The sequence below is a fragment of the Haliaeetus leucocephalus genome, unplaced genomic scaffold (genome assembly GCF_000737465.1).
Source record: "Haliaeetus leucocephalus isolate CR32 unplaced genomic scaffold, Haliaeetus_leucocephalus-4.0 Scaffold517, whole genome shotgun sequence".
In the NCBI taxonomy this organism is placed as follows: domain Eukaryota; kingdom Metazoa; phylum Chordata; class Aves; order Accipitriformes; family Accipitridae; genus Haliaeetus; species Haliaeetus leucocephalus.
The window spans coordinates 5,551,281-5,571,799 of NW_010972953.1; the positions used below are offsets into that span (position 1 = coordinate 5,551,281).

The 20,519-nt window shown below is 56.6% G+C and overlaps 1 protein-coding gene across 1 annotated transcript in view; it reads left to right on the forward strand.

Annotated features, from left to right (window-relative positions):
* Positions 1 to 20,519, forward strand: part of PTPRU (protein tyrosine phosphatase, receptor type, U) — a 57,094-nt gene that overhangs the window by 9,038 nt on the left and 27,537 nt on the right. Inside the window, exons 4-15 of the mRNA XM_010576235.1 lie at positions 229 to 344; positions 565 to 739; positions 1,368 to 1,661; positions 4,554 to 4,862; positions 8,661 to 8,770; positions 9,201 to 9,402; positions 10,270 to 10,372; positions 10,503 to 10,776; positions 12,534 to 12,570; positions 13,101 to 13,239; positions 17,137 to 17,294; positions 19,619 to 19,809. Of these exons, the coding sequence (XP_010574537.1) occupies positions 229 to 344; positions 565 to 739; positions 1,368 to 1,661; positions 4,554 to 4,862; positions 8,661 to 8,770; positions 9,201 to 9,402; positions 10,270 to 10,372; positions 10,503 to 10,776; positions 12,534 to 12,570; positions 13,101 to 13,239; positions 17,137 to 17,294; positions 19,619 to 19,809 (2,108 nt within the window). The remainder of the gene's footprint in view (positions 1 to 228; positions 345 to 564; positions 740 to 1,367; positions 1,662 to 4,553; positions 4,863 to 8,660; positions 8,771 to 9,200; positions 9,403 to 10,269; positions 10,373 to 10,502; positions 10,777 to 12,533; positions 12,571 to 13,100; positions 13,240 to 17,136; positions 17,295 to 19,618; positions 19,810 to 20,519) is intronic.

The window sequence follows — 20,519 nt, forward strand, 5'->3', positions numbered from 1 at the left end:
ATCCCTCCTTGGAACACCGGCTGGTTGTACAGGGACAAATCCCTGACTCCAGTCTCAGGATTCTGCCCAGGATCTTCGTTGTGGGCTTGCTGGTGAGGGATCCTGGCTAAGCTATGAGGATGGGGACCGAGCCCATCCTGAGCTTGGCTCTAGCCCCAGCATCCCAGGTGGGTTTTTGGGCTGCGGTGGAATTTTTGCAGTAATACTGATGCTTGTGTCCCTCGGCAGCGAAAGCACCTCATTTCTCCCGCCTGGGCGATGTGGAGGTCAACGCGGGACAGAACGCCACCTTCCAGTGTGTGGCCGCCGGCAAGGCTGCCGAGGCCGAGCGGTTCCTCATGCAGGTGAGCAACAGCGGTGGTGAAACCAGCATCTCCACCGTCAACCCTGTGCATCGCTTCTGCAACGCCTCCATGCCTCCCCGTTAGGAGAAAACCCCTCTGGGCAGGGGGGAGAAGGGCAGTCCCCCCTCCTTTTAAGCAGACATCATCTGGGGACGTGTTTGGTGGCTCTGGATGTCACACCATGCCTCCTGGTGACCTCTTGTCTCTCCCCGTGGGGCAGAGGCAGAGCGGCGAGGTGGTCCCCGCCGCCTCTGTGAAGCACATCAGCCACCGGCGCTTCCTGGCCACCTTCCAGCTGGATGAGGTGTCCAAGGAGGAGCAGGACCTCTACCGCTGCGTCACCCAGTCCAGCCGCGGCTCGGGCGTCTCCAACTTCGCCGAGCTCATCGTGAAAGGTGGGTGACTTGCTCTTACCCGCCAGGTTTCTGGGTCACGGATGGGCTATTTCTACTCCGCTGTTTGCAGAGGAAGAGGAAGGTGGGATGCTCGGTGCGGTGGGATCGCAGTTTCTTGCTGTGAATGAGTTGCTACGTGCGGATGGTTCAGCACAAAACCAGGAAACTACCTTTCTCGGTGGCCTTAGATCATTTGTTTTTGATTGCAGTAGGTGGGAATTAATTAATTATGGTGAAACTGTGCAGCACCATGCTGGGCAGTGTATCTTATAAAGATAATTAAGGTTTGATCAGATGAAACCCTGTTGCAGTGGTTAAAGCCTTGCTAAAAGCTATGGAGGGCGTATGCACGGGCCGAAGTTTAAAGACTGGATGGTGCCCTCCCATACTTCGGTGTCGGTCCCTTACATCCTCTGGGCAGGGGGTCCAAGTTTGTCCCGTGCCCTGCAGCGCGAAGGTGGTGGGTTGTTTGGGAAGAGATGTTTTGAATGTCTCAACTGTAGCTAGTAAAAATAAAATTGCAGTACCTTTGGTTGTGCCAATGTTGGACTTGCTCCGGGGCTGGGGATGCTATGGAGCCGCTTCTGGAGGGGGACGTTCCACCTGCCCCTCCTCTGCTTTTTTCCAGAGCCCCCCACACCCATCGCACCCCCCCAGCTGCTCCGGGCCGGTTCCACCTACCTCATCATCCAGCTCAACACCAACTCCATCATCGGCGACGGCCCCATCGTGCGCAAGGAGATCGAGTACCGCATGACCTCGGGGCCCTGGTCGGAGGTCCACGCCGTCAACATGCAGACCTACAAGCTCTGGCACTTGGATCCGGACACGGAGTACGAGATCAGCGTCCTGCTCACCCGGCCCGGTGAGGGGGGCACTGGCAAACCAGGGCCGCCCCTCATCAGCCGCACCAAGTGCGCAGGTGGGTCCCGCGGTGCATCCCGGCCATCCCAGCTGGCCGAGGGCAAGGTCCCCTGCCACCACGAGCCCTGGGCAGGGAGCACGGCTGGGGCTGGATGGGTGCTGAGGGCATTTGCTGGTGCGGTCCAGGAGCTTGAAGCATTGGTCTTCCAACGGATCTGCCTTTAATTGACTTTTTAGTGGTTTTATGCAGCATCTTGGGAGGGACCACTAATTGAATTCAATGTTGTGATCGTAGCCACAGGGTAGCAGGGTGCATGGGCGAGGCTGGATCCTGAGCCAACGCAATCAGCCTGTCGATCCAGCAATGTCTATCCAGCCTGAAAATGCCCTGACGGATGGTGGGTTTTTGCTGATCAGTCAGGAGCAGCCAGGCGCGACCTCGGTGCAGGAAAGCACAGCAATGGGATGCACAGAGTTAGCAGCTGCCGCACGGCTGGTTTCTGTCCCTGGAGCCAGGCAAACGCCGGCAGGAGACGGCTGCTCCTCCTCTGCCGTGGCTGCAGGCTCGGGGCCTCATCCAGCTCAGGGCATCCCCAAATCTCAGGACCACTGTCCCTGAGGATGAGCCCCTTGGCTGTCCCTAGCAAGATTCCCATCTCGTTCCCTCCTCGGAGGGAGCTGTAGATTATTCTCCAGTACATGGTTTTGAGCGGTCGGTGCCTCTAAAAATATCTCATCTAAAACTGCATTAATCCTCTGTCACACTGGAGGGGTGATGGCTTTGGCTGGGGGGGTCGGCTGCCTTCCCACACGTGGCGATGACCTGGGGATAATTCAGGGCAACCCCATCCCTGCCGAAGCCCCCTCGGGGTGTCCCCAGGGAAGGGAGGAGCTGGGGTTTCTCTTTGCCAAAATGCCCATGGTGCAACCATGCTGCCAGTCGGGGGGGCCATGGGGGAAGACTTCTCCGGTGCCGTGGGGCTGCAGGGGAGCCTGTTTCCCTCGGGGGAGTCTGACCCCACATCCCTACGGGGGGTGACCCAGGTTGGGGGTCGTCCCTGGCTGTGTCGGGACTGGGACCGGGGGCTGGCGGCGGCGTTTCAGACGCTCCAATGCAACCGCCTTCCTGATGCCGGCATTTAACTGCTGGTAATTGAGCAAAGTCGAAGGCAATGAGGTGGCGTGATGGAGGCACAGGATTGTCACGCTGTGTTCACCCCAAGAACCGGCACTGCCGTGATGCTGGGCTGGGACCCTGCACAAGAAAAACCCCAACCCGACAAAAGTGGAGGTCCGTGCTGCTGAGCTGGGAGCGAGCCGGGAGCATCGTCCCACAGACTGGGACCAGTGGGCGCATCCTCCTTAGACGTGGCAGGAGCGGAGCAGGACACGGCCGCAGCCCCAGGGCTGTGGGGCATCCCCGGTGGCTTTGGCCGTGGCTGCGGAGAGCCCCACAAGCGGGGTCGGCCTCGGAGATGGGCGCACTCTGGTGTGCGTGGGGAGCAGCCGGTGCCGGTGCAGGGGTGGAGGGGGAGATGCAAACCCCAACCCAGGTCTCACAGTGAGGGGCTGGCAGCGGCTTTGCATCCCAGATTAATTTTCAGAGGTGCTGCAAGAAAGCCCAGGTTTCCGTATTTCCTTAAAGCTGATGATGGGTGCTGTTTCACACTATTGGTGCCCTGTATTTAACTTCCTATTTGTATTGGGTTCAGGCTCCCCAAGCTCTTCCCATGTGTCATAACGATGTATTTTTCTCCCTGACTTCCCCTGGGTCACGGTGGGTTTACAGATGGTGACATAGCTGCCCTTCCTCCACCCAAAAGGCGGCTGCAGTTGCATCCTCAGAACCTCACCAGCCTGTCTGCCCAGCGCCGTGTCTCCCATGCTTTGTAGGATCTGACCTGGGAGGGGATCCTGGAAACCCCTTCTGAGCATTTAAATACACTGGAATAAAAAGAAGAGGGGGATGTTAAAGCCTGGCACCACGCGGTGCTGCTTGGGGAGGTGTGGGGGGCTCTTGGAGGCCCTGGGGGAAAGAGTGAGGAGAGGTCCCTGTGCCCTTGGCCACCCAGTGGGAGCGATGGCAGCGGGCATCGGGGCTGAGGTTGGGTGAGTTTTGGCAAAGCTGGAGGTGGCAGTAGGTTAAAGTTGGGGTCCCTGCAGCATGGGGCTATGTGCCTGTGGCCATGCTTACCCCCTCCAAAACCAGCTGGGGTTTTGCCAGGGTCCCACGAGGGCATCGGGACCTGCAGGAGCATCTGCTGAGGTTGCAAAAGCCTCTTGCAACCCTGAGCTACACCAGCTCCTCTGCCGTGCAAATCCCAGGGGAATCACCTGGGGGCTCAGCTCTGGGACAGGATGGGCGAAGACCCTCCTTCCCACCACCCTTAAGTATGGAAGGAATTTATGGCCATTAAGCCAAACCACCTGTGTGCATGCGCTGTCTGCAAAGGAGCTCGGCTCAGTTAAATCTGACTTCTCCTGTTCAGGCCAATTAGAGCTAATTAAACTCTTTCCCGGTGATAGCACTTGGTCTTTGTCCTTTCAAGAGCCTGACACAGGCTCCATGAAAGTGCAAGGGCTCCTATTGCACAGGCATATTTATCTGGTTGGTTGGGGCTGCTCCTGGCGTGGATGCTGCCAGTGCCCACCGTGGCTCTGTGCTGGCGGGGCCAGCGGGGTTGGGACCTGGCTTCACCTCCACAGGGGCAGATGAGCCAACGGGGGCTGCTGTCCCTGCAGCATTGGTGGCTTTGAGACCTAGTGATGTTCCCAGCCCTGTCTGCAGGGCAGCAGCATCCTGAGCTGGTCCCAGTTTTGGGGTCAGGGTTGCCCTCCGCACTCTCCTGTCGTGTTCCTGTGCTGTAAAAGGGCTTTCCCTGATAATACATGTAAACCCACAAGATGTTTTGCTTCATCACTCACTGTCCCCATCTCTCTTCCCCCACAGAGCCCATGCGGGCCCCCAAAGGCCTGGCTTTCTCTGAAATCCAGTCCAGACAGCTGACATTGCAATGGGAGCCGCTGGGTTATAACCTGACTCGCTGTCACACCTACACCGTCTCACTCTGCTACCGCTATTTTGTGGGCACTGGCCACAACCAAACCTTCCGGGAGTGCGTGAAGATGGAGCGTAACACCAACCGCTACACCATCAAAAACCTGCTGCCCTACAAGAACATCCATGTCAAGCTCATCCTCTCCAACCCCGAGGGTCGCAAGGAAGGCAAGGAGGTGATATTCCAGACGGATGAGGATGGTGAGTCCTCTCAGGGAGGTGCATTGTCCCCAAAAATAGGACTCTGTGGCTGGTGAGCTGCCGGGGTGTTTCCCGTGGCACGGTGCACATCCCTGGCTCTTGGCCAGGGGTATGATGGGAATATCTCCTGTGGCCGTCGTGCTAACGGGGAGGTGAAAAGGCTGTTGTAGCCTCAGGGCTGTAGAAGGGGAGGCAAGAGAAAGGGGCAGTGGTGGTGGCTGGGGAAGGGAAATGCTGGGAGCGGCTTGGGGGGTGGAGAGGACTGGATGGGGATGTCACTGCAGAAACGCTGCCCTTGTCCTTTGAGTGAAGCATTTCAGCCATGCCCGGTCTGGCGGAGGGTGCGAGAGTTGGCTGATGCCTGGCTCGTCCCAGCACGAGTTGTCCTCGTTCATCCCTTAGTGTGGAACCAAAGCCTAGCAGTGATAATAATAACGATTAAAGCAGTTAACACTTTATATTTAGGTAACATCTTTTATCTGCTCGGTCACTGATTAATTTGGCATTGCTACATTTCTGGGAGAGTGCTGTTAACCAGAGCCTGGTGCAGCTTTGCTCGGCTTCCCCAATGCTCTTCCCTGATGAAGTTTGCTCTTAGGTGGGTTCAGGTTGTGCAAACGAGCTCTGTGGATGAGTGCGTGTTGACAAGGGGTGTCTGGCCCTGGTTATTTGCCAGCAACATTGCTCCTGAACAGCTGAGCCGTTTCTCTTCTCCCTGTCCTGGCTGTGCCCCAGGGTTGGGTCTCTGCCACTGGCACCCGAGTGGGGCTGACATCCTCGCTGGAGGCTCCAGTGTTGCTCCAGGACTCCTGGGTTTGGCATCTCTTGCTCCTGCCCAGCCGTTCCCTGAGGATGTCCTGGAGCTGCAGCCACCAGACAGGTCTCCCAGGTCTGGCCTTACCCTGCACCGTGGTCCGCGGCTGCCGCTCTCTGTCAGCAGAGTGCTTGGGTCATTTTGGGCTCTGGAGACCCCGTGAACGTGGCAGGAGGTACAGGGCAGAGCCGGCTCCGTGTCTCCAGTGCCACCCATCAGTGATGGGTCACATCCAGGGCTGGCAGTGCCCGCTAACGACTCCCTCTGCTCGTCCCATCCTCTTTGCTGCCCCATCAGCATCTCTTCTGCATGCTGTGACAACTTGGCTGCCTTTGAGGACCACTGGGCAGCCCCCAAAAGCTGCTGCTCTGATGGCTGGTCCTGCAGCCAGTGGCGTGAGGGGGGTCTCATCCTGGTCCACGGAGGGCAGCAGCGGTGGGGGCTTGCGTGGGGTGCAAGGAGTCGCTGCGCCCCGGGGTGGGTGCTGGGTGCTGAGTGTGGCCAGAGCATCCTTAGCTTTCGCAGAGTCACTGGCACTGTTAAGCAAGAACGTAATTAATCTCCGAAGCACTTTTTAGCATCAAGAATTGGCGATTATGGTGGAAGAATTGATAATTGTAAAGGATCTGGGCAGCTCCAGACCCCCTGGATGACCCCCGAGTAGAAGCCTGCTGTGAAACCCCTCTGCATGGGACTCACCTTGCTTTGGGACCCACCAAAATGTGTGGCTTTTGTGTGTGTGTTGCTCATCGCTCCCATTTCCCAGGCTGGAAAGCAAAACCTGCAGAGCTGGAGCAGAGCTGGGAGGGTTTCTGGGTCCTATTTTTATCTCTAAAGCATAAATTTGGCACCTTTCTCTGCACATCAGCACTTTCAGTATCCCCAACCCTGAGCCTGCCTGACCGGGGGCACCCAGCTTCATGCTCCTGATGGTTTATTTTCTGGCTATAATTGCTTCAGCTGTTCTCACTGTGCTGTTACTGCTCCAGCTGTTTTCTTATTGAATATTAATACAGGAGCTCCAGATGTCTTTTTGCTATACCGTAATCACTCCAGCTGCTTTCCCCTATGGCTTGATTAACGGGGGCTTGTGGCTTCCCTCTTGGATTGAACTTGGGGCAGCGTATACATTTGGTCTCGGGTGGGATCAATTGATGGATATCCACCTATGGATATATTGCAGATATTACACACAGGCTTGGCCCAGGATCTCTCTGCTTGCTTGGGAGGTAATGATGATTTGAGCTTCTAGAAGTGGGTGACGAGCACCTGCCTGTGCAGTTAAGCCAAGGTGGAGAAGGCTCGTTAATAATAGGACCCTTGATTGTGCTTTATTTTGGCAGGAGGCCAGCTTTGGTTGCAGCATCCACTGGTGTGGTGCTGGGCCTTGTCTGGTGGGGAGCCTTGGTGTGGGCTGCAAAGCTGCACCCCCCCCATCCCAAGTGGTAAACGCTGGTTTGGGGCTGGAAAACCCTTTTCTGGGGCATTACTAACTGGGCCAAACCAAGGGCGTTGCTCACAGCATCCCTCTTGGACCCTGGGCGAAGTCCTGCTGGCTCCTGGGTGCGTGGGCAGGACACGGAGAGAAGAGGGTGCTGGATCTATAGGTTGCCCAGTTGGTGTTTAAGTGCCCCATATAGATCCAGAGGAGGTCAGGAAGGTGTTGGTGACCCACGGCTGGAGATTTGGGTCTATGTCTGCACGAAATGATGAGGCTCGATCCCAGGTGTCTGTGGAAATATCATTGCAGTGTGTTGGTGCTGCGGGGAGGAGTGTGCGGGGAGCCAGTTCTCTCCCTTGCAGGCAGGGTGCATGCACTGCCAGCCAGAATAAATATATAAATGCATAAATAAATATATATGATGTCTATGGATGGCAGAAGGGTATACGCACACCTGGGAGCCATTGTGCCTTCTGCCGGTCTCAACCTGGTGCACGCACAAGCGTGTGGTGCCCATACCTGTATATATAAAAACATATAGGCTATATATATAAAAATATCTATAGAGATACACACATTCTTGCCCTAAAGGTTTCCATAATTCCCGTGAATTTAATAAGTGCCTTGTGTACACATGTAGGACATGGCGCCTCTGATTAAATTAACTTGTAAATCAAGTGGAAATTGTGTATTTGCATGGTGGGAAGCGCACGGAAGGCGATCCCTCTCTCTCGGCCCCGTAATTAGATCAGAACAAAAGCTGCAAAAAAGAAAAATAGAGGGGAAGAGCTGATGTCCCTCTGCAACGAGAGGGTGCATGTTTTGGGTGCTCAAGCCTGCAGCAGAGGATGCTGCTGGTGAGTCATGGTCTTGGCTGAGCCATCGCCTCTCCTGTTGTCCCCGCTAACCCCTTGGGTCAAGAAATCCATGGTAAAGAAGCGAATATTGATCCCAGTGCTGTTGATCGCTGTTATTGTTTGCGGTTATTATTTTTGTTGGTGTTAATTAGAGGGGAAGGCTGGGGCATGTCAAGCTTGCCTGCAGATGAGGGAAGCTCGCCGGGGGGAGTGCCAGCAATGTCTCCCGAGGATGCTGGTGGCTACGGGGTGGGGATTTGGGTTCTATGGGAAAATGGAATTTTTTTTTTTTTTTTTTCCTTTCCTCGCACTGGTGAACTCAGGCGAGCTCTGCCGGTGACGGTGCGCGGGGGCTTGCTGCTGTGCTATCAGAAACTGGGTGCAATGCCAGAAACAGTACCTGTGGGGTTTGTGCCATGGCATGGGGACCCCCCTGCCCCATGGCAAAGTGTCACCAGTGGGCCCGGGAGCGCAGTGGGAGCATTGTTGCCCTAGGAAGCATCTCCCTGGGCAGCCACGAGCCTCATCTGGTGGCAGGCACCGGAGCTGGGTGATGTAGCAGAGGGGACACAGTGGCTTGGTTATGGGGGAGAGCTGCTGCAGCCGTCTGGAGGGGTTTCCTGGAGGATTTCTCCTTCCAGCTGCATTTCTTGCCTCATCCGAGCACGTCCCCTTTCCTTCCCCAGTGCCCGGCGGCATCGCCTCGGAGTCCCTCACCTTCACCCCGCTGGAGGACATGATATTTCTGAAGTGGGAGGAACCGGTGGAGCCCAACGGCCTCATCACGCAGTACGAGGTAGGTCCTGGCCAGCTGCGGCACCTGCAGGGCACCCACGGGGACACAGGGGGGTCCCGTCGCGGGGGGGGGGCAGTGGGGGGGATCTGGGGCAACTGCTGCTTTTGGTTGTGGGGATTAAGGGCGGCTGCAGCGTTACTTCTGCCCCCGAGCCCTTCGTTTGGAGCACGGATCCAGCCTGCGTTCATCCTCCTGCTAGCAGGGTCTGTCCCTGCTGGGGAGTCCTGCTTTTGGGGTCACCGGTATTACTCAGCAACAGCTTTTCTGATAAACCTCTGCTTTTGATTTACCCCAAAAAGCATCTGCCTTCCAGACTGCCCCCATGACCATCTGCTCCTCTGAATTCATCCCTTTAAACCCTTCGCTGCCTGGATCCGGGGTCTCTCCCCTCTCCTGTGGCTGCTGGTGATGCTCTGCCCTCTCCCTGCAGATCAGCTACCAGAGCATCGAGTCCTCTGACCCAGCGGTCAACGTGCCGGGCCCGCGGCGCACCGTCTCCAAACTACGCAACGAGACCTACCACGTCTTCTCCAACCTCCACCCCGGCACCACCTACCTCTTCTCGGTCCGGGCCCGCACCGGCAAGGGTTTTGGCCAGACAGCACTCACTGAGATCACCACCAACATCTCCGGTAGGTTCCCTTGGGCTCCACGCCTGGTGCTGAGGCTTCTCCTCTGCACAGGTATACGATGGCAATGCCGGAGTCTCTGGTGCGCTCCTGTGGATTTTGGTGACTGGATGCTGCTATCGAAGGATGCAGTTGGTGGTGGCAGCCGTGCTGTGAGCCCCCCAAACCCATCAGCTGGGCTGAGTGTGGGTCTCTGGCTGGGGAGTCCAGCCAGCCCGGCACACCGGTGCTGTCTAAGCTATCAGCGTACAAGCGAGGGTTTAACTGGGCTTCGTTAATAAGCCTTGCGGTAATTGGGGCTGTTTGCTTGTGTCCGTGGCATCACTATTAACTGCAGCAAATGGGCTGAGATGAGCCCTAATGGGGGCACCAAAACTGCAAAGCAGCGCGAGTTGGACCCCAGTGGCTGCCAGTGGTGGCTTTGGGACCACAGGGATGTTCTGGGAACGATGGGGATCCCCCACCTTTGTCTGGGGGTGCTGCTGGGCTGGCTTGGGCACGCTGCCTGGCTGGGATGCTCACGCTGTGCCGGCAGTTCAGAGCAGTGCTGTCCCCTGGGTGCATCTGGAGGCTGGAGTGTTTGGGTCCCGCCGAGGTTGGATCCTGCTCCCATCTCCTCCCCTCTGCCAAACCGGCGTTGATAACCCCCCCTCGGCGCACACCCACGGGTCCTCTCCCAGCTATAACGCTTGTTCAAGACCTTGAGGTGTTTTCTTTATTTGGAATAATTCACATTACACCATTCAGCGACGCCTTGCCATAGGCAAGGCTGCACTTGCCTCAGTTTCCCCCCCTGAGCAGGGGGCAGCCCCGGTGCATCCCTGGGGACCAGGACTCACCCCTGCCCGCTCTCTCCTGCTCCCTTTGCAGCTCCTACCTTCGACTACGGGGACATGCCATCGCCGCTGAGCGAGTCGGAGAGCACCATCACGGTGCTGCTGCGGCCGGCGCAGGGCAGAGGGGCTCCCATCAGGTAGGTTGGGGCTGCGTGAGGGCGAGACCCCCCACAAAGGGGTGACACGGCATGGATGGTGGGGACAAGCACCAAGGGAAGGGCAGGACTGTCCTTTTTACAAAGCTAACCTATGCCTTGCCCTTACCAGCACCTACCAGGTCATTGTAGAGGAAGACCGGCCCAAGAAGCTCAAGAGGGAGCTGGGTGGGCAGGAGTGCTTCCCGGTGCCACTCACCTTCGATGATGCTGTGTCCCGTGGTTCTGTACACTACTTCGGGGCTGAGCTGCCTGCCAGCAGCCTCACTGAAGCCAAACCCTTCACTGTGGGGGACAACCAGACCTACAGTGGCTACTGGAACCCACCGCTGGAGCCCAAGAAGGCATATCTCATCTACTTCCAAGCCATGAGCAACCTCAAAGGGGTGAGTAGCTGTGGGACCCCGCTCCAACTGGTGGGGTGTCTGGGGTCCTGGTTGGACCATGCAGGAGCCCAGCTGGGGTCTAGGTGGGGGTCAGAAAACATGGGACTTGTTTTAGATCCCCCTCACTTGGGCCCCGGCTCTGGGCTCACCCCCAGTGTCCTTCCCGCAGGGAGCTGGCGCTCTGGGCCACCCTTACAGCACATCGGGATCACGGATGGGTGTCCTCCTTCCTCCCAGCACCCCTGGGCTGTGCTTCTCCCCCTCCGGGTGCCGATGCCAGGGGTGGAGGAGCCCAACCTCCGCCACCTGCTGCAGTACCGGCCAGGACCCCAACCAGCACCGGTGCAGGGGAGACCGCCTTCCCGGGGCTAATCCTGGGGTGGAAAAGGACCATTTGGGCAGCAAGAGCTGTGTGCGTGTTACTGGGACCCACTGCCGACACAGTGGTTGCTGTAGAGAGCTCCTGGGAAGCTGCCGAGTTCCCGGGCTGCCCTCTCCCTGCCTGCTGCTGCCTGTTCTCTTGGGGAAGCCTTAACAGTCCCACTCTGGCAGCAACCCTTGCATCCCCCCGGGCTGATTTCCTTCAAGTCACCAGCGGGACCCCCGGGACCCCCTGGGGATGCTTCTTGGCTTCACCTCCTCCAACAACTCCCATCCAACCTGGGGGAGGATGAGCTGTGAAAGCGAAGCAGAAGGACTGCGGCAGCATCCTCATCCTGCACCGCTCCATCTTGCTGGAAAGGTGCTGGTTTTTGAATCCTTTCTTTCTCTCCTGGATCGTTCACATCTCACTGGGTTGTAATTAGAGCTGAGATGGACAGGGAGGATCTCAGCTCTGGCTTGCCTGGGCACTGCTGGATAATAACTGGTAGCTGACGCTGTTTTATAGCCTTCCTGCTGGGAGGCAATGGATTTGTCCTGGCTGCTGTCAGAAGTCACGAAAAAGCTGGATCCCAGCTTGGTTTTTTGTGGTTTTTGTGCCAGATGGAGCAAGAAGCAGGAGAAACAAGAGCTGGTGGCCTCGGGGAGAGCGGTGTCAGAACCGGCCCTGCCCTGGGCACGCTGCGTGGGCAGGTCTCGGTCCAAGGGCGGATGGAGCGACGTTGCCAGCACTGGTGTCCTGAGGGGCTGGAGGATGCTTGGGGAAGAAGGCAGTCCTGCCAAAATGGTGCTTTTTCTTTTGCAACAAATTGGATGCATGGGAAGATGGAATATTTTAGCTGAACCCATCCCTAAAGATGCGAATGCTAAAACTGTTGGAGACCTGAGCTGGAAGCCCTCATGGCAACCTTGGGAGCATGTGCAGAGCACCGGGGCTGGGGCTTGAAAACTTTTTTTGATGAAAAAAACCCCATGAAGCTCTGAATGATGACCTGGGAGTGTTTTAGCTGTTGCTGGTGATGCGCTGGTGATCTGCAGCTCGGCTGGGTCTGCTGGGTCCCTCTTTCGATGATCCTGAGCTTTGTTGTTGCCTCTGTGCCAGGAGCGATGGCCTCGGCTAAACTTGGGGATGCTGGTTTAGGGGATGCTGGGGACAGATCATTCAGCAGCAGCTCTTGGTGTGTGTGTCCCCAGGAGCTCCTTTGGCTCAGCAGCAGGTGCTGCAGCACAAATCACCTGCAAAATCCCTCGATTTGTGGGTTAAAGCACCAACAGGGACCAGCCTTGCGTCCTCCCAGCCTCGCTCAGAGTGGGAGCAGGGAGCGGAGCCGCCGGGATGCTCATCCGACACTGACCCCCCTTTTTTTCCTCCGTAGGAAACCCGGCTGAACTGTGTCCGGATCGCTCGCAAAGGTGAGCCCTCCCTTTCCCAGCCGGCGTGATCCCGCCGAGGCTGCGGACCCGAACCTGCGGCTGCTCCGGCGGTCGGGGCCGTGCCGGTGGGTGTCGTTACCAGCGCTGGCGGCGGTCGGGGTGCGCGCGATGGTTTATTACAGCCCCATCCCACGCTCTTGTTGCCCGCTTTTTGTTGGTGCCTGGGTTTTTCCCTTGGTTGAGTTTTTCCTCTTAATGCTGGTATCATGGTGGCGGTGGGAGGCTGGAGTCGGTGGTGCTGGATGCTGAATCCAGGGATGGACAAGCTTACGTTGGGCGTAACGAAAGGTGGCACAAAGGGACTGTCTCACCCCATGGGAACCGAGAGAGGGACTCGCCCACAGTCATAGTGTGGCACTGCAGAGCCCCGTAACGTCTCGGTGGAATAAAATGTGTTCAAGGAGCAATGTGCATCCCATGGGACAAATCCCAGTGTTCTCCTGTCTGATGTTGCCAACCTCTCTGGAGTTGAGCCTTGACCCTTCCTGCCTGTCCTTGTCCCCTGGCAGCTGCCTGCAAAGAGAGCAAGCGTCCCCTCGAGGTGTCGCAGCACTCGGAGGAGATGGGCCTGATCCTGGGGATCTGTGCTGGAGGGCTCATCGTTCTGATTATCCTCCTGGGAGCCATCATCATTGTCATTCGGAAAGGGTAAGGAGACCTGGTGTCGTGGCTGGTGCCTCCATCCATCCCCTCCTCCCAGCTCAGCCCTTCTCTACCACCCCAGCACTAACTGGGAGTTACTGGTGGTGATAGTGCTGGGCAGACTCCAAACCTTCCCTCAAGTTGTGCCTCCATGTGCTCATGCATCCCACCGGGCACAGTGCCCTCCTTGCTCTGTGACACCAGGCATGTCAGGAGGCACTGGGGACCAAGGAGCAAAGTCCTGGGGACATCCCTTTGCCCTCAGGGCTCTGGAGCTTTGTTCCACTGTCCCTCTCCCCCATGTTTTTCAGTCTTTTGTCTCTTTTTCTCTGCATTGATGGAAATGCTTCTGGCCAGGATCAGGCTCGGAGGAGCCCTGGGCAGGTGCTGAGCCCGGCTGTCCCCATCCTGCGAGCTCTCCCCCTGCTAACAGCAGCTGGGGGACTCAGGGGCATGCAGCCCTGCACCCCTCCAGCCCAAAATTAGAAAACTCAACTTAATCTGCACTGAGATATTGTCTCTGGGCTTCCCCGCTGCCTTGGCCAGTCCGGGGCTGGATCCATCCAAGTGAGCGTTGCTGTCTGGGGTCTGGCTGTGCTGGTACCCTGCCATTGGGGTGGATTAGGGATGGGGCTGTGTCCGGTTCCCTTGCATTGAGCTGGTGTTCCCAGAGGTGGGGAGGAGGGGAAGGCATTTTCGCTATCGCCCCTCTGCCGAGCCCCCCTGAGATGGCAGGTTAGCACCCAGCACCCAGGGGGAGCAGAGCCCCAGGGGTGCTCACTTCTGGGGTGATGGCTGGAAAAAAACCTCTATCCATGGCTTTTGCCTGGAAAGCAGTGTGGTGTGTCATGCTGAAATACCCAGGCAGACTCTGGCTCTTGTCCTGGGCTCTGGTTTCTCGAGACCATTGGGAGGGCAGCATCCCCCCTTCCTCTGGAGCCGGGCAGGGGGCTGCCCATGGCTGCCCATCCTGGGATGCCGGTGCTCAGACCATCCTGCATCCTCCTGGGCTTGTTTTAATGGGGAACCACTGAGCTTCTGATGAAATGTGAGCGATTCTTGGCTGAGAGACTTCAGCTGGCTCTGAGTCATTAAAATTTGGGTGCACGCGGGAGGGGAGGTTTTCCCAGGGCTGGTGGTCCCTGGGGACCCCCAAACTGCTCTCCCACCCACACTGGGGTCCCTGCTTTCTGGTGAGCCGAGCGCAGCCGGCGTGGATGCGGCCATGGCCATCACGGTGGGGTGGGAGGGAGGAGCGCGAGGGCTTTTCGGGACACTCATCCCCGGGAGCACTGGGGCTGTGGCCGCTGCTTTTCGCTTGGGTGCAGCTCCCTGGAAAGCGGCTTCTTACTGTATGGGGCTCGAGGCGGGCGCTGAGCCGGGGGGGCCTCTCAAAGCAGGAGAGAAAGGGCAGCAATTAAACGTCTTCCCCGTGCAGGGCTCGGGATGATGGGAGGAAAGTACGTTAACAGCCAGGGGGGAGAGAAAAATAGCAGGGCACAACCTCAGCCCATGTAAATCTGCAAAGCTCTTTATGGCTTCGTTTGCCCTGAAAAGATTCTTGCTGATTTACACCAGCTGGAAAAGCAAGGCTGTAGTATTCCTGTACACTGTGAGGGGTGCAGGACTGGCTCGTGGCTCCCCGCCTGCTGTTGCTCTGGGCTGATGCACGTGCATATGGCATCGGATCTGTCCCTGATGGAACAAATGCCAGCAGTGTCGATGTGTTTTCGGGAGTGATGCTGTGGGTAGGAAGCCACGAGTGCGACTGCTGTATTGCCAATGCTGCGGGGCAGGAGGAGGAGGAGCAGCTTTGCTTCAGCATCCCAGGGTGAACCTGTTGAAGGACAAACCAGGGCCACAAATCAGACCCGGTGCTGACTGCCCTGAATTTGGGGCTGTTGGGAAGCTGGGACGAACTCATAAATCTCCTCCGGAGTGTTTTGCTGTTGGAAAAACACTGATGTGGTGGAATGGGAATGTACACCCGGAATATACTCGCCCCTAATAAACAGTGAGCTGGAAGCGCAACGTCCCAAGCCCATCTCTCCTGCAGGGGTTGCCTGGCCCCTAACTGGCTCCCCGGGGGATGCCCTACATTTTGGACACATTTGCTGTTCAGTCTTAAAAATAGTGGAATAACCCCTTGGACAAGGGTACTGTGGACACCGCGCCGCCAGTGCGGGGATCATAGTCACCCTGCGAGCCGGTGCTTGGGCTCTGCTGCTGGGATGCTGGCTCCTGTCTGGAGTAAATAACCTACAGATGCAGAAGGGGAGCCAGGTTTCTTTACGGTGCATTTAATTTTCTGGCAGCTGAGTTGCCCTGTAACCCCCCTTCCCTATGCTGGAGAAAAGCTGCTTATGCAATTTCTGCCGTTCTCTTTGTTTGCACGCTTGCCAGGAGGAACTACTATTCTTATTCCTATTACCCGTAAGTAATTGTCATTCTCTCTCTCCTTTGCCCTTCGTTCCGGCTGCCCCCCTTGCCCTGCTGCTCCAAGAAGTCCTTTTCTCTGCTGAGTACATTTTAAGGGCCTCTTTGACTCGGGGAAAATAATGCTGCCGAGCTCGTTAGAGACTGAAAGCAGCATAAAGGGGAAGGGTCAGCGACTCCAGGTTGAATTCTGAATTTTGGCAGCATCTTGCAGTGTCCCGGCCCCACCAAGATGCCGACATGGGCTCAGATCTCCTGTGCATCCTTCCCTGGTTTAATCCCTGCTCTGGCTTCTTGGGAGCCTTGACACTGCTGCTCAAAACCACTCAATCAGGTTTTTTTGTCTAAATGTCTCAAATCTGGGGTGTGAGGTTCTGTTCCAGTGAGAGCTCCTGGACTTTCCCAGCATCTTTGTTAGGTGCCTAATGGGGACCTTGCATGGGGGTAGAAAAAGCTTCCCCAGTGGGTGCTGAGCACACGTGCAGTCAGGGGGTCCAGCCCATCCCTTGGGATGGATTTGGCCCCTTGGGGTGGTTTTAGAATCATAGAATGTTTTGGGTTGGAAGGGACCTTTAAAGGTCATCTAGTCCAACCCCCCTGCGATGAGCAGGGACATCTCCAACTAGATCAGTTGCTCAGAGCCCCGTCCAGTCTGACCTTGAACATTTCCAGGGATGGGGAATCTAGCACCTCTCTGGGCAACCTGTTCCAGTGTCTCACCACCCTTGTCGTAAAAAATTTCTTCCCTATATCTAGTCTAAATCTCCCCTCCTCTAGTTTTAAACCATTACCCCTTGCCCTATAGCTACAGGGCCTATGAAAGAGTATCTCCATCTGTTGTATAAATCCCCTTTAAGTACTGAAAAGCAGCAATAAGGTCTCCCTGGAGCCTTCTCTTCTCCAGACTGAACAAGCCCAACTCTCTCAGCCTTTTCTCACAGGAGAAGTGCTCCAGCCCTCTGATCATTTTTGTGGTCTCCTCTGGACCCACTCCAACAGGTCCTTGTCCTCCTTCTACTTCTTGCAGCACAGTGATGCACTTGGTGTGTTGGATGGTCCATGTCGCAGTGGAGTGGTGTGGGGTGATGGGTGGGTAACGCCTGGAGAAACAGGGCTGGGGGAGAGCTGGGGCTCTCCTGTGCAATGCCAGCTGGCTGGGGAAAGCCTTCACTTGCGCAAGGAGTGCTCCCGGCTGTTCCAGCCATTGGGCATTTAGAGGAGGGGAGAGGAGGGGACATTGAGGATGAGCAGCTGGAGTTGCTGCAGCCAGCGAGGGATGATCCTTGTGGGGCTGTGACTGGCTTGGAGCACGAGGAGAGCAAAGTGTGCTGACCGCTGGTGGAAATATCTGTCCTGCTCCCTGAAATAATCCGAGCCCGGTAGCTTTGGGGGAATCTTACGGCACCGTTGGGTCAGCCCTGCTTGTGTGCACTTCTTCCCCCTCCTCCCCTTTGCCTCCCCCTGCAGAAAACCTGTCAACATGACCAAAGCGACCATTAACTACCGTCATGAGAAGACTCACATGATGAGTGCCATCGACAGGAGCTTCACCGACCAGAGCACGCTGCAGGAGGACGAGCGCCTGGGGCTCTCCTTCATGGACACCCACAACTACGGCAACCGAGGTAAGGATGGGGAACCGCAGCATCCTCCCCACTCCAGTCCAGCTGCAGCAAGGGTCCCCGATAATCCCTAAATATCCTGGAAACAGCTGAAATATTTATCTAAGGCTCAGCAGCGGGTATTGCATCTATTTTAGCCCAATGTGCGTAGCACGTTGCAGGCTTTTCCTTGTCCTGTGTAAACCTCCAAGGGCATCGATCTAATTGGTGTCTGTAGTAGCTTTTATTATCATCCAGGCTTTGCTGAAGGAAAAACACTTGTGGGTGGCTTGAGCTGGGTCTCTGCATCAAAACCTCTCGAAGCAGAGATCTGAGCTTGTGGCTGGGAGGGTTGAGGCCATTTGTGGGCTCACACACTGGCTGCAGCCCCCCGAAGCTGTGTGAACCCCAACTCTTCCCTTACGCTGACGTTGAAAGCTTTTCACCAGCCTTCACCCAGCACACCCGGCATGGCTCTGCTCCGCGGTGTTCTGCATTGCCCTGGGCTTCGAAGGGTTAAAGAGCCACTGCGTTCACATCAGAGGGAGACTGATAATTTAACACCCACTGGAGTATGCATCTCCGTGCTGATTTAGTTGTAAAATAACTCGTTAGATGCCCCAGTTTCAACCATATGCTAATAACATCTGTTACAGTAACTTCAAGATGCTGCTTACACACGGCTCTTCTCCACCGGCTGCGGGATTAATACGCTTCCTGGCATTGTCTCATGGATAATAGAACCCCAGAGGGCAAACTTTCCCTCCTCTTAATACATCTAGCTAGGTGTATTATTTTTCGGTTACTGTCCTCGCAAAGCTCAAAGGCTGGTGGGTCTCTGCGTGGGCTAAGCTGGGGCTGCTGGTCCTTGGTTTCTTTAGAGAAGGGGGCTGTGGGGCCGGATCCTGCTCCCACCTGCTTGCTTGCTCTGCTGCTGGCTGCTCCTCATTCCTCTGCTTGGTGGAGGGTGGAGGAGGAGATGTGAGGAGCTCGGGCTGTCTGGCACAGCTGGGGACAGCTGTGGCCACCCCCTGCCTACAAGCATCATTAATTAACGAAGGTAGATGAACAGGCTGCTCCATGACTGGCTGGGGGCTGTTCCCCACCATACCTCAGTTTCCTTTGCATTTAAAAAAAAGTCATTAATCCTTCTCACAGGAAGCCGAGCAGGTCCTCAGCGTGTGGCTGTGCGGAGCTGTTGGCACCTCGCAAACGCCTGCAATTAATTTCTCATTAAACCCAGTGGCCGGCACGCCTGTCAGCTGTGCCATAGGGTGTAATGTGGCCCTCCTGTGTTGTCCCATTGGTTCAACCACATGTTGGCAGCCTGAAAGGGAGATTGTTCTGGTTGCAAAAAGGTTGGAGCATCGTCTCCTTGGGGGCTGCAATGCCCGATGGAGACCCTCTCTCTGCATGTGCTGCACCCGTGTTGCACACATATTGCACCCACGCTGCACCCGCGGCAGCCGGGAAGTGCAGGCAGGGGGGGTGAGGGGCTGCTCCTTGCATTCGAGCAGACCACAAAAACAAGCCTGGGAGCTTTGTGAGCGAGATGGCAAGGGTGGTTTTTAGAAGTGTTGTTAGGGGAAACCGCGTCCAGGATGCACTGTCTTGCAAAGCTGCTTCCCAGCAGTGTGTAGACGGCGTTCCAGGGTGCTGCAGGATCCGTGCCTGCTGCTGCAGGATCCGTGCCTGCCACATCTCTTGGCAGTAGCAGAGAGCATTGGGTTTTGTGCAAACCCAGATTTCAGGACCCGGTGTGGGACCTTGCCCTGACAAATGCAGGCAAGGTCTTAGTCTGGCTCTGCTGGTAATTACACAGCAAAGGCATAAACCAGGTAAATACTGCATAAACTCCCCCATTAAACAGCAGCAAGCTCCATTTGTGTCATTGCTAGGAATAAGGCGCCGGTATCTAGCAGCGAGGGAAATTAACTGTTAAGCTGGGCTGGAGACTTTGGCAATGTGATTTTTTTGAGTCAGGACTTTGTGTGAATATTTGGGCACGTAGCTCTTACTTGTCTGCATGGGAGTTAATTGCTCCAATCGATGGGAAATAAGCTCATTAACCCCCTTGAGATCTTGCGCACTGATTTCCAAGAGATCTGCTGTGGTCCTAAAAGGCTGCAGTGGGCATTTTCAGCTTTGCGGTGTAGGAAGAGCTGCAGAGAGCGCAGGGTGGGTCTGGACTGCTTGTGGTCCCCAGAGAGAGACCGGCTGCAGCAACAGCATCTCCCGCGGATGTTTCCAGGTGCCCTCTCATCCCTCCGTGGGTGCGAGGAGGTGATGGGGATGCGGTCCAAGGCTTTGCTCCCCTGACAGCCCTGGTTCTCCCTCCCCTTCTGCAGGCGACCAGCGCAGCAGCGTGGTCAATGAGTCCAGCAGCCTGCTGGGGGGCTCCCCCCGCCGCCAGTGCGGCCGCAAAGGGTCCCCGTATCACACCGGGCAGCTCCATCCTGCCGTGCGGGTGGCGGATCTCCTCCAGCATATCAACCAGATGAAGACGGCAGAAGGCTACGGCTTCAAGCAGGAGTACGAGGTGAGAGTGGCTTGTGCTGGCGTCGCAGGGAGGACAGGAGGTAGGATGGACGAGGTGGCATGGGTAGGACCCGTGTGCAAGGAGAAGATGCTCCAGACCTGAACCTGCAGTGCTCTGGACAGCAGGAGGGGCGTCCCTGGGTCTGGATCAAACCTCTGGTCCCGACAGCTCAGGATTTAATCGTCATCTTGAACAGCTCCCTGAGATGAGCCAGACCAGCTCTGCCCGCCAGCCTGCACCTCCCTTGTCCGCAGTGCGTCCTCCCACCTTTCCCGCAGGGGCTGGGAATGCTTCTCCCTTTCTCAGGTCCTCCTGGGCACGATGCTGTCGTGTTCTGCTCTCCAACGTGCTTGTCCTGTGATAAGCATGGACAAGCAAATCCTCTGCAATCTGGCAGTTCCCAAGACCGTGGAACCCAAGGGAGAGGATGCTGGAAAGGGTGATCCCAAGGGGAGGGAAGTCCCCCCCCAAGGGTCGTTGGCCGCATCATGCCCATCCCACCTCGTTGGGCTGGAGTGTTTGTAACGGAGCGCACTATTCCGCACGCCTCTGCTGCAGTGCACCCAGTGGGGTTAATTTCCCAACGACTTGGTGTCCCACAGGTCTGGTGATTGAAATTTCCCAGTGAAATTACTGTTTAATGCTTAGTTGTTTCAAGTGCGGGAGTGGTCCCCCCCCCCCCTTTCATGTATTGGACAAACCAGGGCTTG